The sequence below is a fragment of the Chroicocephalus ridibundus genome, chromosome 4 (genome assembly GCF_963924245.1).
Source record: "Chroicocephalus ridibundus chromosome 4, bChrRid1.1, whole genome shotgun sequence".
Taxonomy (NCBI): domain Eukaryota; kingdom Metazoa; phylum Chordata; class Aves; order Charadriiformes; family Laridae; genus Chroicocephalus; species Chroicocephalus ridibundus.
In genome coordinates, this window is record NC_086287.1 from 74,047,139 (window position 1) to 74,064,278 (window position 17,140).

At 52.3% G+C, this 17,140-nt stretch overlaps 1 protein-coding gene across 1 annotated transcript in view; it reads left to right on the forward strand.

The window, feature by feature from the left end:
• Positions 1-17,140, forward strand: part of HYDIN (HYDIN axonemal central pair apparatus protein) — a 165,451-nt gene that overhangs the window by 35,015 nt on the left and 113,296 nt on the right. Inside the window, exons 7-8 of the mRNA XM_063334137.1 lie at positions 6,666-6,867; positions 10,197-10,380. Of these exons, the coding sequence (XP_063190207.1) occupies positions 6,666-6,867; positions 10,197-10,380 (386 nt within the window). The remainder of the gene's footprint in view (positions 1-6,665; positions 6,868-10,196; positions 10,381-17,140) is intronic.

A 17,140-nucleotide genomic window follows, 5' to 3' on the forward strand; every position in this document is an offset into this window, starting at 1 on the left:
ATCCGGCTCCAATCCCCCTGCCCAGGGCAGGGACACCTCCCACCACACCACGTTGCTCCAAGCCCCGTCCAGCCTGGCCTTGAACCCCTCCAGGGATGGGGCAGCCACAGCTTCTCTGGGCAACCTGGGCCAGGGGCTCACCACCCTCACAGCAAACAATTTCTGCCTCAGATCTCAGCTAAATCTCCCCTCTTCCAGTTTAAAACCGTTCCCCCTCGTCCCATGGCTCCCCTCCCTGCTCCAGAGTCCCTGCCCATCTCTCCTGGAGCCCCTTTAGGGCCTGGCAGGGGCTGGAAGGTCTCCCCGGAGCCTTCTCTTCTCCAGGCTGAACCCCCCCAGCTCTCTCAGCCTGTCCTCCCAGCAGAGGGTCTCCCTCCCTCAGATCATCATTCCTTTCCACGTCCCTCTTCCTCCCCAACCGTTGTCTTATGGGTTCCTTGCAGTGCCTTTGGGGTAAAACCCCTCTTTTTACGATGTGCTGTGTGGTCTCGATGGGTGCTTTGCTGAGGCCTGGACCATGAGGCACCATCCCTGTAGGGATTTAAAAGCCGGGTGAAGTGGTGCTGAGGGACATGGGGTAGTGGTGGGTTTTGTCAGTGAGGTTGATGGTTGGACTCGATCTGAAAGGTCCCTTCCAACCTGGGCAATTCTATGCCAACACCTTCTAGCCATTAACAGCGATAATCATGGCTGTAGTAATGATCAGATGCTTAGAGCTTTGTTGTAGCCCGAGAATGATTCTTTAGAACCAGCCGTGTTGGCAGCAGCAGTTATTTAGCGGTGAGGTTTATCAACGAGCTGCTCCTAGGGCTGGAGTGAATAACGTGGTGGTTTAACACGGTCCGAAGGCAGCTTGTGAACGCCGCCTCGGAGAAACACTTAAAAATGACTGCGGCCGCGCCGCTCTGTGCTTTGCTCTAGCCCTGGGAATACGAGTGTGGGGGCTGAGAGATGGCCTTTCTCGGGGTGGCGGTGAGCAGGGCACCTCGCAGGTGATGCCATTTGCATCCCGACAGCCAGCCGGCTGGGAGCGATGCTCCTGCCTCTGACCTGGTGGCAGCTCTGCGGGAGACACGGGCAAAAAGCATACGGTAGGGAGGGCTGGATCCAGCTGGAGGTGACATCTCTAGCTTTCCGGAGACCCCTCAGCCTGGGGGAGTGACTCTCTCCAGTGGCGAAGGGGTAATAGCAGTCCTTGGCGCGCTGTTTGGAAAACAAGAATATGCTGGCAATTGGGTTCAACAGCAGCAGGAGCAAAAGAATTGCTTATCGCCGATCGATCTGGAGGTACGATAACACCCGTATGAGCGAAGAGCTCAGCTTTTGTTGCTTGTAGTGTCAGCGGAGAAGCAGCAGGACCTCCCTCTCTTCAGCTGCACTCGTAGAGCTGGGAGCAAGGCACAGTCTCCTGACAAACCCGGCAAACGAAATTAAACTTGCTTCTTGCGCCACCCAAACATTCCAAATTTGTCCGTCGTGCGCCCCTGAAAAGATGTGAAATCCAAATTCAGCCAAGAGGGAGTGACAGGGATAAAGGAAGGCTATGTCTCCGTGAAGGTGAAATGCAGCACTTCGCTGGTTTGTTTCTGTGTTCGCTCTAATCGACCCGGCTACCAGCTTCCTAACGTGTAGAGCAGCAGTCAGTGGAGGAAAGCGCTGCTGCTGAATGTGAGGAAAGCGTCCTTCCGAAAACCTGAAATTTGTTTTGAGATCTTGTTCGAGGGTTTGCTCGTCCCTTCCTTGAGCTGTGCTTTCAGGCTAAACAAAACTTGTCTTGCTGTTTAAGAACAATTTGTGCGGCTCTGAAAGCTATTCCCCCTTGCACCAGGAAGATCGTGAATTAGAAGAATTCAGAAAGGTGTTTTAGGTCTTCTGTAAATTGCCCTTTTTTGATTTTTTTTTTTTTTTTTTCCTCCCCCTGCAGAGTAGGACCCAGGAAGGATGAACTGATACTACATTTCTTGCTTTGAGGTAGCAAGAGGTTACGATGCGCTAAGATCCCTGCATCCAGAGTCATGCAGGTGGAATGAAACCCAGTGGTGTTTCTGCTGTGCCAGAGGGCATCGTTCAGGAGCGCTGGACCCAAAGCATCACCTCGACGGCTGTACAAAAAGGCTAAGTTTTAATTTCAAATTCAGGCATCGCTTTGGGTTGCAGAGAGAGCTGTGCCCTGCCGTCGGTAGGAAATGTATCAAAAGTGCGTAAGAGTGAGAGAATTGACAGCCTGTAATAAGATCCTGTTGTGTAAATAACGATAGGGCAGATACATCTCGATTCACTACATGTGCTGTCACGGCAGCAAAGCGTCCCAAACTGCACACCACGGACATTACCCTGTCAAGCGAAATGCCTAGTGCTACATCACTGGTACAGCGCAGAGGTTGGGTTTGTTGTTGTTTTTTTTTTTTAAATTTATATATTAAACAGCCCAGAGTCTTAAATGAAATGTCGCATCGAATTTGGCACCCGAACCGTGAAGTCTGCAGCCCTTGGCCGGCCCCGACAGCTCCGTTCTCCGCGTCGGTTCATCTGCCTGGCAGACAGAGCTGCGCCTTCCTCCCGACGCGCTGCCATCTGTGCACACTCCGCTCCGCTGGCCAATTCGGGGGGCTTTTTCTATTCGGCATGACGTCAAATACTTCTCTTTGGGATAGAAGGCGCTCCGGCAAACCCCTCTGGCCTTCCAAAGAGTCCGAAGGGTGGCTGCATCCCCAGCTTCTCTCCAGGAGAGCCGCAGTAGGGGACGCTTAGCAAAGCATGTAGAAACAAGCTGCGCATATGCTTTCTCCCCCGGGGGCCCCGGAGCTAGCGTTTTTCTGTGCTGGAGGCTTTAAACTCATCTCTGTTTTAATAGCTTCTGATGGTTTTATCTTACAAGAATTTGTCCGGTTGCTCTCTGGATTTATAGCTGTTAGCCTCTACAGCCTCCTCTGTTCCAAAGGCGGGAATGTTCCCTGGGAAATTACTGCCACTTTTGTGTAATTTCTGACTAATAACATTATTTCAGGCCATCAGGTTCCTGTTTTATGGCAAGTTTTTCCTTACTCACGCTTCCCAGGCTATTCATGCTTTTACAAACCTCTCCCCTGTGATTTCTAGGTTGAGGAATCCTACTCAGTCTTCATAGAGAAGCTGCTCCGTACTTTTAATCGTTCTTTCTGTATTTAATTTCAAATGCTTCAGCTTGGCTTTTGACATCAGGAACTATACCCGATATTTCCAGACCCACGCGGCCATGGGTTTAGCTGGTGAGACGATAGTTTTCACGGTGTTTATTTTGTAGCACTTCGTTGTCTTAGAATCATAGAATCATAGAATTGTTGAGGTTGGAAGGGACCTTTAAGATCATCGAGTCCAACCTTTAGCCTACCCTGACAAGAGCCACTTCTAAACCATGTCCCTCAGTGCCCCATCTACCCTTTTTTTAAACACCTCCAGAGATGGTGAATCCACCACCTCCCTGGGCAGCCTATTCCAATGTTTAATAACCCTTTCAGTGAAAAAATGTCTCCTAATATCCAATCTAAACCTCCCCTGACGTAACTTGAACCCGTTTCCCCTCGTCCTATCACTTGTCACCAGGGAGAAGAGGTCAGCCCCCATCTCTCTACAACCTCCTTTCAGGTAGTTGTAGAGGGTGATAAGGTCTCCCCTCAGCCTCCTCTTTTCCAGGCTAAACAACCCCAGCTCCCTCAGTCGTTCCTCATAAGGTTTGTCCTCCAGGCCCCTCACCAGCTTTGTGGCCCTTCTCTGGACACGCTCCAACACCTCAATGTCCCTCTTGTAGCGAGGGGCCCAAAACTGAACGCAGTACTCGAGGTGGGGCCTCACCAGTGCCGAGTACAGGGGGATGATCACTTCCCTAGTCCGGCTCACCACACTATTCCTGATACAGGCTAGGATGCTGTTGGCCTTCTTGGCCACCTGGGCACACTGCTGGCTCATATTCAGCCGGCTGTCAACCAACACTCCCAAGTCCTTTTCTGTCGAGCTGCTTTCAAGCCATTCTGCCCCAATCCTGTAGCACTGCATGGGGTTGTTGTGACCCAAGTGCAGGACCCGGCACTTGGCCTTGTTGAACCTCATACCATTGGTCACAGCCCATCGGTCCAGCCTGTCCAGATCCCTCTGCAGAGCCAACCTACCCTCAAGCAGATCAACACGCCCGCCCAGTTTAGTGTCATCTGCGAACTTACTGAGGGTGCATTCGATCCCTTCATCCAGATCATTGATAAAGATATTAAAGAGAACCGGCCCCAGCACCGAACCCTGGGGTACACCACTTGTGACTGGACACCAACTGGATTTAACTCCATTTACCACCACTCTCTGGGCACGGCCATCCAGCCAGTTTTTTACCCAGCGAAGAGTACACCTGTCCAGGCCATGAGCAGCCAGTTTCTCCAGGAGAATGCTGTGGGAAACAGTTTCAAAAGCTTTGCAAAAATCCAAGTAGATAACATCCGCAGCTTTTCGCTCATCCACTAAGCGGGTCACCTTATCATAGAAGGATATTAGGTTTGATAGGCATGACCTGCCCTTCACAAACCCATGCTGACTGGGCCTGATCACCCTGTTCTCCTGCATGTGCCGTGTAATGGCACTGAGGAGGATCTGTTCCATGACCTTCCCAGGCACCGAGGTCAGACTGACTGGCCTGTAGTTCCCCGGATCCTCCTTCCGGCCCTTCTTGTGGACGGGTGTCACATTTGCTAACCTCCAGTCAGCTGGGACCTCCCCGGTTGTCCAGGACTGCTCATAAATGATACCAAGTGGCCTGGCGAGCACCTCCGCCAGCTCTTTCAATACCCTTGGGTGGATCCCATCCGGCCCCATAGATTTGTGCACCTCCAGGTGCTGAAGCAGGTCCCTCACCATTTCCCTTTGGATTAGAGGGGTTTCATTCTGCTCCCCATCCCTGTCTTCTAGTTCAGGGGTCTGGGTGCTCTTGATCGTTGTAGAGCATGAAGTTGGGTTTCCACAAGCCCAAGCTGTACGTCCTTGAAGCACTGTGCACGTCTCCCGTTTCTTGGGTCGCGGTTCCTCTGCTTGCCAAGGGATGCCGAGGATTCAGTGGAGGGGAAAGGCAACGCTTATAAAGCATACCTCGCCGCCGTAACTCTTCTGAACTTCAGTTATTTTTATATGCTAAATTCTCCACTGTAGAAAGCAGATTGTCCAGTCGTTGGAAACGTCGCTGGTTTTCTCGCGACGTAACTCATCTCTGGCCATAAATGCCTACCACCCCGGCCTCCCTTAAGAGCAGAGAAATTGAGGGTTACACAGGCATGAAGGCTGAGTTCTCCATGTGTGGAGATGAATGAATAGATGACTGGAGAGATCTACTATTTTAAGGGTGAGTCTTGCTTTATTCCCCAGCCCACCTCCAAAGAGGGGGCTTTCTCTTCCCAGAATTAGTGCGATTCTGCTGTGTTGGCTGGCTTTGGATTTAAGGAGTCCATCCAGCACCTATCTGTCTCTCTCCGTGTGTTGTTGCATGGTAACCTTTTAAAAGCAGGGCTCTCTGGTGGCCTTGCTGTAGCCTGTGCAGTGAGGAGATGCTGAGAGATGCTCGCCAGGATACGGCCAGCTTGCCATGCTTGTCAGTTGGGGCTGGCTCTGAGGCTTTGAGCACCGCTTTGTAGAAATGATAGTTCTAGAGAGTCAGAGTGGCCATGACCTTCCCCAAAGCATCCCCGGTGTTCGCTCTTTGCATCTCACCTGGGAAACACTCAGCCACAATAGGAAGAGTGGGTTTGGTACTGAAGTTTGAGCTCAGTTGACTCCCAGGAGTTACATGGTTGGGAAAAATTAAGGTTTGAAAGCTCTGGAAGTGAGGGAGCCTTTGGTAGAGTCTCTTCTGGAGGGTGAAATGCTGACGGGTACTCCAGCAAGACTCCAGTTGTTAATCAGTTATGTGCGTGGCCATGGGTGCTCTCCTCTTCGGCTTGGTCTGAGGCGGAAACCAAAGATGTCCTTGCTCTGGAGGTCATTGAATAGCTTGGGGAACGCTCAGTGTAGACTTGTTCTCCCAGGCATAGGCAAAGGACTAGGCTGAAGAAATGGGCTTGCTGGACTGTAATGGGCACATTGGTGTGGGCAATGCGCCAGCAGTCTCATTTTGACCGTATCTTCACAAACGCACAGCGGGCGATGGTACTGCTGCTACAACACAGTGACGTTCTCCTCTGTGTCCCATCCTGCCGTGGGCTGTCACTCCGCTCGTTCCTCTGAATCTCCCTTTTCTTCCTGCATGCCCCCAGGCATCTTTGTTTGTCAGCAGCCAGGGCTCAGGAGGGACACCACACTGGTGGTGTGCCTGCAGGGGACCCCGGGGTGAGCCGCGACTGAGGTGGGGCTCCTCAGAGTCACCTGAATGTCTCCTATGGAGACTTCCCTGGGACCTGAGTGGGATGGCAGCCCAAAGGCCACCTGGGCACAGCCGAAAAATCTTACTGTCAATACTGTCCCCCTTGGGGATAAATCTCTACAAACACCCCCAGGAATACGGCACTTAAGGTGGTGTCCGGGACATCCTCATGCAGCACACATGCAGCTCTCGGGAACTGCTGTAGCGCTTTCTTCTGTTACCTGTGGTTTGCTCTGTTTCTTGTACTTCCACTGGCAAGTGAGATGAGCAAAGACTCCCCTTTGCTTTGTTCCAGGAGAAGATATTCACACAAGCCTTTATGGAGCAGCTGTAGATGTCAACATCAGGCTAGACAGGAACTCCTTGACGGTTGAGAAGACCTACCTCGCACTGTCAAACCACAGGTCCGTGGTCATCCACAATCGGAGTGAAATCATAGCCCACTTCCAGTGGAAGGCTTTTGTTACTCAGGAAGAGGAGGATCAGCAGAAGCTGAGGTTTGTTGGAAAGATTCGTTTCAGTAAGATACACTGCCCAAGGGGAAAACTAACGTATGGCTTCGGGGGGTGCCGGGGGGGTGTGTGCTTTTTGCGTAGTTTAGGAGAAGTAAACCCTCCACGGTGTCAGGGATGTGTCCCTGAGCTTCAGGGTAATGGAGCTCAGCACTTCCCAAAACAGTTCCACCCATACTCCAGCTGAGGATGACGTTTTGGGGAGGAAAGGTTGACTGCGATGACTGGATAGCAAATGTGTGTTTTGTGGGATCACAAACCACTGAACTCCAGAGATCCCTGGGCTCCAGAGGGTCCATGAGGCTGAGGAAAGTGTTAAGACTCGTTACCCGGGACTTAATGTAGCTGCTGGAAATGTAACTATTGTGATAGTTGCTGCAGGTTCTTCCACTCCGGCTTTGATAAGATGGCAGGCTCCTTTTGCAGTGATGCGCAGGGTAGAGGGCTTCATTGGCCCAGAAAGTTGAGGCCGTCCTGCTGTAGGATGTTGAATTGCCTTGCGGTGCCCTGGTTTCCAGCACAAGGAGGTATTTGTGCCCTTCCTTAGAGGCTGGGGAGGGTTTGGAGGTGGAGGGTTCTGCAGGGAAGGTAGGGCAGAGCCCATTCGGGCTTCAGCAACCCATGTCTTCATGGTGATGGGAGATGGGGCAGGATCTTCCAAGGGTGTCTTTGGTGAAGCTTTGGAATTCCTGTTTCAGGCAGCAGAGAAACACTTACATCCCGGAGGCAGGGGGTGAATTAGAAATTACACTTTAAAGCTTGGGTGATTTAGGGAGTCCTTGTGTGACTTCTTTGACTTGGACAGACGTAGGTGTATAGGAGTTAGTCTGCACCCATAGCTGATGGGGAAAATGCCTTAAATGGGAGCACTTTTTAAGGGCTTCTGAGCAAATAAAGTTCAACGTAATTAGGTCAGAAATGCCTTGAAGGCCAAAACTGGTTTTCCACTGTTCTCTATTTTTAATTACACAGTGTGTGACTTCCGTGTAGGCTCAGTGTGTTAAAAGAAAATCTCATGACCTTCGCCTGGCATTTCCCTAGACCATTCCTTCACCATCTCTTCCCACCTGCCTGTCTTAGTCTGGACCCTGAGTGATCCTCTTTCCCCTCAGAAGCAACCAGGTTTCCCCACAGTGTTCAACCTCTTTCCCCCCCCCCCAATTACATTTGATCTCATACCAGTTTGTGTCCTAGACACTGACCAGGACGTTTTGTTCTTCCTTACTTGGAAGTCTTAGGGATGGTTGTAGCTCCAAGGCCACTGTCCTGCTCTTGGAGAAGCTTTTGAGATCTCAGAGCGGGAAGGACTTTCATGGGGAGAGGCAGTGCAGGATCTAAAAAGACCTGGATCGTTAGAAGGTCTGTCCCAGGGGGTTGTTCTTTCTCCTGCAGGACTTTCTGGAATGTAAGGGTGGAATTATCGTCCGTTGGTGGAGGTGAGGGTTGCTCATCTCAGTGGCTGGAAGCCACCCTACAAAGCTCAGCATTGTAGGTCAGCCGCGGAGAAACGTTTCCTATCGCGCTCCGTGGGGAGCTAGCCAAAGCGAGTATTTTTGGCGCTGGTGACAGCATTTGCCCCAGGCTCTGTCTGTGTGCAGCGAGTAACGGCCAGGACCGTATTTCCCCTCTAATTGTATTTGAATTCAGCCGGGTGATGATCGCTATCCTGTTTATATTACATTGCCCGGATTCACTGCATGTGGAGCCTTCCATTCGTCCCCCACCCCGGAGATGTCACCTGCTGGTTCTTCATGGCCAGGGGACTGGAGCGTGAAGGGGGGACAGCAATATGCCAGCTAGGGCGCAACTGCTCTGTGGCAGTGCTCCCTTCTCATCTCTTGGTTGTGATCTTTAAACACTAAAATGACTTCTGCTACAGCTACCAAGTAAGGGAGAGATGAACTGTGTCAAAGCTCTGCAGAGAAGGCCAAAAAGGAAAAAGAGAAGGTGGTTCAAGGCTGAACTTAAGGGTTTGGATTCAGGGGTGCTGGTCCTGGCTTCTTTGTTGGGTGACGCTAGGCAAAGTCCCTTCCTCGCTCAGGGTTTCTGTTTTCATGCATGTGAAACTCTTAATTTCACCGAGGTGATGAGATGCCTGAATTCATTAGTTTTCTTTTAAAGTGCCGTGGGATCTGCTGGTGGGAAGGCAGTGTAGGGAACAGAGAGCAGATATTGTTTGCTTATCTCTGCAGGTCCAAAAGGGAAGAAAATAGAGTGATGCTAGTAACCTGCAGCTGAAACCCAGCCGCTTCCCCCCTTCCCAGTGAGGCACTGCAGTGGGTGCTCCTTCATCTTTTTCTGCCTCCCATGAGCAGCTCCATGGTAGGAGAAGCCAGTTGAGGTGGTTGGTGAATTCTCCATCAGTTGTGGCAGTGGCTGTTGAGCCAGGTCGCTCTCTTGAGGGCTGCTAAGCTTTCAAAAAACCTGAGGAGGACTTGGGGGTGTCAGTGGATGAGAAGCTCAACATTAACACAACGTGTGCTGGCAGCCCAGAAACCCCCCCGCAGCCTGGGCTGCATCCCCAGCAGCGTGGGCAGCAGGGCGAGGGGGGGGATTCTGCCCCTCTGCTCCGCTCTGTGAGACCCCCCTGCAGTGCTGCCTCCAGCGCTGGGGCACCAACAGCAGAAGGACACGGAGCTGTTGGAGCGGGGCCAGAGGAGGCCCCGGAGATGCTGGGAGGGCTGGAGCCCCTCTGCTGGGAGGACAGGCTGAGAGAGCTGGGGGGGTTCAGCCTGGAGAAGAGAAGGCCCCAGGGAGACCTTCCAGCCCCTGCCAGGCCCTAAAGGGGCTCCAGGAAAGCTGGGGAGGGACTCTGGAGCAGGGAGGGGAGCCATGGGACGAGGGGGAAGGGGTGTAAACTGGAAGAGGGGAGATTTAGCTGAGATCTGAGGCAGAAATTGTTTGCTGTGAGGGTGGTGAGCCCCTGGCCCAGGTTGCCCAGAGAAGCTGTGGCTGCCCCATCCCTGGAGGGGTTCAAGGCCAGGCTGGACGGGGCTTGGAGCAACGTGGTCTGGTGGGAGGTGTCCCTGCCCAGGGCAGGGGGTGGCACTGGGTGGGCTTTAAGGTCCCTTCCAACCCAAACCATTCTGTGCTTCTTAGTTTATAAGCGTGGAGTAAACCCACCTGCCCTGCCAGGGGAGAACAAGTGATATTCTGATGGGTTTGGGACCCCCTGGCTCGGGGTCGGCCCCTTGCTGAGCTGCAGGGGCTGTTCCTCCCCGTGTGCGTTGCTGCCCCTGTGCTTACACGACAGTCTCTGCGAATATGTTGCTTATTAAATTATCTGCTTGGTTTGTCTCTCCCGGTGGCCGCAGGCTGTGTCACAGGCTGCGGAGGCAGGAAGAGGACCAGACGGATTACTTCCTCCAGGAGTGCTCGGTGGACCCCGCTCTCCGAGAACGCCTTTCCCTTCTCTCCCGCGCCTTCCAGAACCAGAGAGCAAAGGTGCAAGGAGACTCCATACTTTTCTCCGATGACATCTTCACCATCGAGCCGGTGGTAAGCGATAGCCGAGAACCTCCTCATCGGATGAGGTCACTTGGCAGATCCCGGCATCAGCTGGCTCGATGTGCAAAGAGGGGAAAAACATCAGGTTTCTAGTGAGGCTGGGAGAGCTGGTTGCAAAAAGCATTTCTGAATCCTGCAGGCTCCTGACGGGCAGCGAGAGCCTGCCTAAAGCCAAGCTGCTGCAAGGGCTGTAAATTAAGGGCACTTAATAAGTGTCCTTCCAGCGTTCGGAGGTATCGATCGTTATATGTAAGGGCACACCTTGCATACTGTATGGGGATTAACAGAGCATATCAGAGCACTGTCAGTTCACATACTGACCTGAAGAATGAAATGGTCCTCCATGGAAAGGAGGCCAAATTCAAATTAATCCCAGAAATACCAATCCCTTCACATAACTAGGACTTAACGCTGGGTCTGAATCTCCCTTCCAGTGTCGTCTGTGAGCCTGGACACAAGACTGGCAGGTTTAAACAGACATTTGCAGTACCTACGTGCAATAGAAATCAAAATATTTTGCTTTCTTCTTTATGCAAGAAGAAAGTCTCACATCCTTCGACCAGCCAAAGCCCTGATTCAGAGCATTTGCCTGGTCTGAGACGAAGAGCGCCTGCTGGCTGAGCAGCCCAAAATCCCCTCTCATCTTTGGAGTAAACCCTGGAATAAGCCCAACCTCCTTTTTTTTCTTATTAAAATAAGTGAACCTAATATTTTTCAAGGAAGGGGATGGTGTTCTGGTGGTTACTCCTATAGCCCCTATAAGGCTGAGAGCCACCAGTGTCAGAACAGCTGTGGTTTCACACCACTGTAGCTGACAGCAGCGTGGTGTGACCAAGGGATCGTGCCAGAGCAGTAGGAATATCGCAGAGAGTGGGAGCTGATCAGCTGAGCGTTAAGAGCATCCAGCGGTGCATCAGAGCGGGTTTTGGAACGTCCTCCAGAGCTCCTGTTTCACCACGGTTGGACTGTGTCTCCACCACTAGCTTAACCCGCTCTTGAGCTCCTGAAGAGCATTAAGGTGAGGTCCAGAAGTCTGGCTGTCCCCAGCACCGAGTCCGTGTGCTCCATGTGATGGTGTATGGACATAAAGCGTAGCCTGGCCCCTAGTCTTGAGTGGAATCCTTTCCTAAATGGCTGCCTTCATGTTACATGGTTTGCTCTAGGGCTTGAATGTAAGTGGTCTGCCACACGAGTCTCTCTGCTTCTATCTTGTCCAGCATTATCAGTCTTTTGATTTCCATTAATTCCAGTATTTATGGAACAATCAGTTTCACATTCAGTGTTTAGCTCACGTCTGTCTTTCCCCCCTGACATATGGGTGTCTTTACATCAAATGATAGCATTTTCTCCTCTGTATCGAATGTAGAACCTAAAAATCCACTGCCGTTGACTTCCGTAACCTTCTCTCTGGTGACGGCCCCAAAACCTTTCGCTTGGACAGACACTCTTGTACTGCCATGTAAATCTGCTGGAAAGGCCCCCCAAAGGTGGGACCTTGCTGCCTTACAGACCTTCTGGCCAAAAGTGGCCACTCTCTTCTTCCCACCTATCACCCGTGACATCTGGGAGCACCCTACAGAAAGAATCAAACCCTTGCAACTGCTGACTGGAAGAAATAATTGCTTCCAGAGGTTAGGAGGCTGACGGAGGGGTAGTAGTCCTGGGAACGCTTTCAGGGTGGCTTTGCAGAGTTCGGGCAGAAGCTTTGCTGTCTAAGCGGACCGTTACCTGCCGGTGTTTTCAGATGTTGCTGTCTTCAGAAGCTGCAGCGGGTCTCTGCGGTCTGTGTAGGGTTAACTCACGGAGGAAAATAATAACAAGAAAGAGGCGGCAGTGATTTTGGAATTGCCACGTGACCGTGAACACTCCGAGCAGCCGTCCAAGCCTGTGGGAAACAAGCTGTTACGCAACTCCGACTTTCCGAGCGCATCGCAAATTTGGTTTAATTTATTTTTGCAAATACACATGATATGTCAGCAGAAGCAGCCGCGGTAGAAGCACAGGTGGCTACCAGAGGACAAAGTCCTTGCTTTCTGCTGCATCCTCCCCACCCCAGATTAGCCGTTAGTCACATTGCAGACACGTGGGAGCTGACTCCTTGGAAATGGAAACCAGAGGAAAGGGAGGACAAGGATGTGTTACCATTGCGCTGACCTTGACAAGTCATCGCTCTGCTGTCAGTGCCTGGTAGTGACTCCTCAGTGTCATGTGTTAATTCTGAGCCAATGGAGGTGGTCTTCAAGATGTCCAGGTTATGAAGCTGCCGGTGGTGTTGATCCAGCAGCTGCTGGGCCAGGAGGTAACAGGGGTTTTTTTTTTTGTTCCCGCAAATCTCCAACTCAGCTGGGGAACCAAGCTGGTCCCCCTCCAAATGAGAGGTTACTACAGAGCACTTTGGTTTCTGGCAGCAGGCACCATCTCCAGCGGCAGCTGTGGTCCGTCCCGCAGCTCGCTGTGGGTTCGGTTATTTGTGGAAAGAAGCAGATGTTCGTTTTGGCGCTGCCTTTTTCTCCAAAGTGCCCTGAACTAGAAGGATGCAATCTGGGTGTCATTCCGGTACTTCTGTTGCCAGCTCTGTCTTTGGTTTTCTCTCTGCTTTGAGCAGCGATTTCCTTTCCATGGATCGCCTTCTCCCTCTGCAAAACCAAGTCGGGGATTTGGCCAACAGTTGGTGGTGCCCAGCTTTTCAAGACCGGCGTTTTCTTATTCAGGCTGGCGGAGATCTAGCAGATTCTTGTTATGGAGGGGCTGAGGGAAGGGGGAAGCAGGATCTGCAAGTATTTATGGTTGGGCTCTTGCGTAGAGATCACTTCTGTAGCCGTGAGCCGTGGTGGGCTGTCCCCTCCCGTGTCACGTTGCTTCACGCTGTAGCAACGCCAGGGTGGAAGAGCTGGAGGTTTTGTGCTGTCTCCTCATACAGCCGCTCGCTGTGTTTTGTGCCACCTGCCAGTTGCAGCCTGGCTGAAGCTGACGTTCAGCCAGAAGCGTTGCAATATCGTGTTCACGGCACTGTATGTGTTTTATTTCTGTCCTGGTTAGCATCCACGGGAGTTCCCTGTGCTCTGACTCAGCTGCTGTCCTATGGAGGAGATGTGAGCCCTGGCCGACCCCTGGCTCCTGAGGGGTCCTGAGGCTCATACGCCTGCAGCAGTAGCCTGCAGGGGTGGGTAATGAAGCATATCCTTTTAACCAGCAGTGCTTTTTTCCCCTGTGGGCTAGAGCAGGACTGTGAGGAAACCTCTTCGACAGCCTATTTTAATTTCCCGGGAGGAATAACTCACAATATTTTTCCGGTTTTATAGTTTGATGTGCAGCAGGAATGAAGGGAGAAATGACAAAAATTTCCCAGAATAGTTACGTCTTTAAAGAACTCGTTTTAGCTGTGGAATAGTAGAATAAAGTGTAACTGGTTATTTATTCTTGCCGTCTGCCTTTGGAGTGAAATGGTCTGGCTTATAGCTTCACCGACAACACAGTGAAGCGATCTGTGGATGTACTGCCAAAAATTTCCCCGTTGGATCCTGCAGAACGGCGATTTCGTATTGGGAGCTCAAGAGACCGAGTCTCTGAACTGCTGGTGCAGGTTTTTCTTGGGAGTGAGGATATTGGTGCAGGGCTCCAGTGATACTGCCGCATTAGGATTGTTCCAGAGAGCTGTGCTGATGCATATGAAAGGAGGGGTTTTATTGCTAGTCCGTCGGCTTGCTTCCTCTGGTGCCTTGGAGGAGTCTCCTCTGCCTCGGGATCCAGAAGGTCCTCAGATGTGTGGAGATCTGTCCCTCATCTGGAGTGCTGTGTCCAGTTCTGGGCTCCCCAGTTCAAGAAGGACAGGGAACTGCTGGAGAGGGGACAGCAAAGGGCTACCAAGATGCTGAGGGGACTGGAACACCTCTCTGATGAAGAAAGGCTGTGGGATTTGGGTCTCTTCAGTCTGGAAAAAAGACGACTGAGGGGGGATCTTATCAACGCTTATAAACACTTAAAGGGTGGGTGTCAGGAGGATGGGGCCAGGCTCTTCTCAGTGGTGCCCCGCGACAGGACAAGGGGGAACGGGCACAACCTTGAACATGGGAAGTTCCTTCTCAACATGAGGAGGAACTTCTTTGCTGTGAGGGTGGCAGAGCCCTGGCACAGGCTGCCCAGAGAGGTGGTGGAGTCTCCGTCTCTGGAGACATTCCAAACCCGCCTGGACGCGTTCCTGTGCCACCTGCTGTGGGTGACCCTGCTCTGGCAGGGGGTTGGACAGGATCATCTCCAGAGGTCCCTTCCAACCCTGTCAGTCTGTGATTCTGGGATGTTGGTGCATCGTTTCCTGGAGCGTGGCAAGACATTGTCTGCAGCAAGGGGGGTTTGTGTGCTGCACCCCCGTCTCTTTTGGTCGTAAAAGAAGAAATGACATTGGCCCAAAGCTCCAGGCTCCCTCCTGGAGTGTACAGAGAGATCCCAGCAGCATTGCAGCAATCACTGTGGTCTTGGCGGTACTGAGCACATCATCCCACGTCCCACGAGGAGCTCAGCAGCTCTGAGTAGCACCTGCAGGGACTCCCTCCCGCTCCCTTGCTGTCTGGAGCTGTCTGCTTGCAGCGGTCTCCCAGGTCCTTGCTGAAGCTGGTTTGGTTTTATTTGGTGCAGTGGAATTTCACCATTTTGATCTTCAGTTTGGGCCATGTTGGCCCAAGATCAAGTTCCAGAGTCAGATAAACGCCCTGCCAGCACTGACCCAGCTCCGGTTCCCCTTTCCACAGCAACAGTGATGCAGGGATGGAAGGAGACTGGGTTATCAGGAAAAAAAATTTCACTGTAGGGTGGTGAGCCCCTGGCCCAGGTTGCCCAGAGAAGCTGTGGCTGCCCCATCCCTGGAGGGGTTCAAGGCCAGGCTGGATGGGGCTTGGAGCAACCTGGGCTGGTGGTGGGAGGTGTCCCTGCCCAGGGCAGGGGGTGGCACTGGGTGGGCTTTAAGGTCCCTTCCAACCCAAACCATTCTGTGGTTCTGTGACATTTGTTATCCCAAACCAGGTTAATCTAAAGCCGCAAAGACGAGAAGGGATTCCTCTGAGGGGCAGCTCTTGGTGTTGAGCCCAGGGCCCGTGCTGATGCCACTGTCTGGACTGCGATAGCATGTAGCCATGCATTCCTGGGGCTAGCCCACCACTGGTGTGGTGTGAGGACTACCCGAGGTTTTTACATCACTCTGGGGAGGGGAGGTGTCCCCGTTGTCTGTCTTTAACACAAAGCCCAGGTTCTCCAACCTGTGACGTTCAGCTTCTCTATTCAAGGGGATGTAGGCTGTGTAGACCGAGGCTCCCTGTAGATGATCCACGTTAGATATCTGAAGTTTGTGCAGTGTGAATACTCCCACGTCTCTTCTGAACGCTTGAGGGCATTCGGGCCTTGAAGATTCAGCCCTTATTCCTCCTGTACGTTGGGACCTCCTTGGAGAAACCGGAGCTAACGGTGCTGCCCTGCCAGAGCAGCCTCTGGAAGGTTTTCGCTGCCCTGAGAGGAGCATTGGAAGTACCGCAGTAGCCCAGATGGACTCTACAGTGGCCAAAAGCCTCGCTGTGCCTCTGTGTCTGTATGCTGTAAAACAGGGAAGTGGAATTTACTGAAATATTTTTTTTAAATGAAGTTCTCTTTCTGTTACCTCCTGCTTGCTGTAGTCGTGATGTCTCCCTGCGCGTATTCCATGTAGCACTCGGGATCGTGGCTGTGGAAGTGGCCGTAGGGACTCGGGCATGCAGAGCGTCCGTCTGTCTGGCTGCCAGAGCTCTGTGGAGGAGCAGGGAAGTTTGCCATCCCAGTCCTGCTCACCCAAAGCTCAATGGGCAGTGACCGGAGCGGGACAGGCCACGTGGGTGACAACGAGACAGAGCTGTCGCGAGCATCAAGCACGTGCTGTTGCTGAACCGTCTCCCGCTCCTGGCTCTGCGCCACCTTCCTGCGTCCCCTGTCAGCTGCCTCTGTGATATATTGCTGTTACCGCGCTCCAAAACAGCGGGGTAAGATCACCGTGTCGGTTATATTTCTGTCGCAGATGTGCTGGCCTTGGAGTTCACGGAATCCCAAAGTCAGCTAAACTCGCTCAGCTAGAAAACTGCACTGTTCTTAGCAGATACATATTCATCAGGCCGGCGCGTCTTTTTAATTTTCTTCCTTTCCTGCTTAGCTTCATTTTTGCTTATGAATTGTATTGCGCTTGCTTCCATTAACAGGAGATGTATTGCCTCTGTCAGCCCCTGAGTAATAACCAAACTGCCCCGAAGCGTCCACAGGGCCAATATATCTGATTGCGGCACATAAAATAGACCAGTGAGTACCATCAGCCGGCGATCCGGCAGGCTCGAACAGCGCAACAGTACTTTGTTAGATAGTTGACCTGAAAGACCGATACTGCCGCATTGCGCTCAAAGAAGTTTGTTTTCTGGCCTGGGTGGAAGAGAGGGGAGGGATGCTCTGAGTTTCCCAGGCATGAAACTCTCTCTCTGAGTTTCCCAGGCTCTATGAAACCTCCTTCTGGTTGGTAGGAGCTCGGCTTTAGAGCGTTGCACTCAGTGGTGACGTGGTGGTAAAAAAAGCTCGCCCTGCTCTTTCAGGTAGATCCCAAAGTCTTGCAAGCGGTAACGCCGTGCCAGCAAAAGAACGGGGTGCTCGGTTTCCGGGAGGCATCGTCTGTCTGACAGCTCTAAGCCGCGTGCTCCCGGTGATCCAGCTGCGCGCGGCCCTCGTAAGCCTGATTGCCAGGATTTGAGTG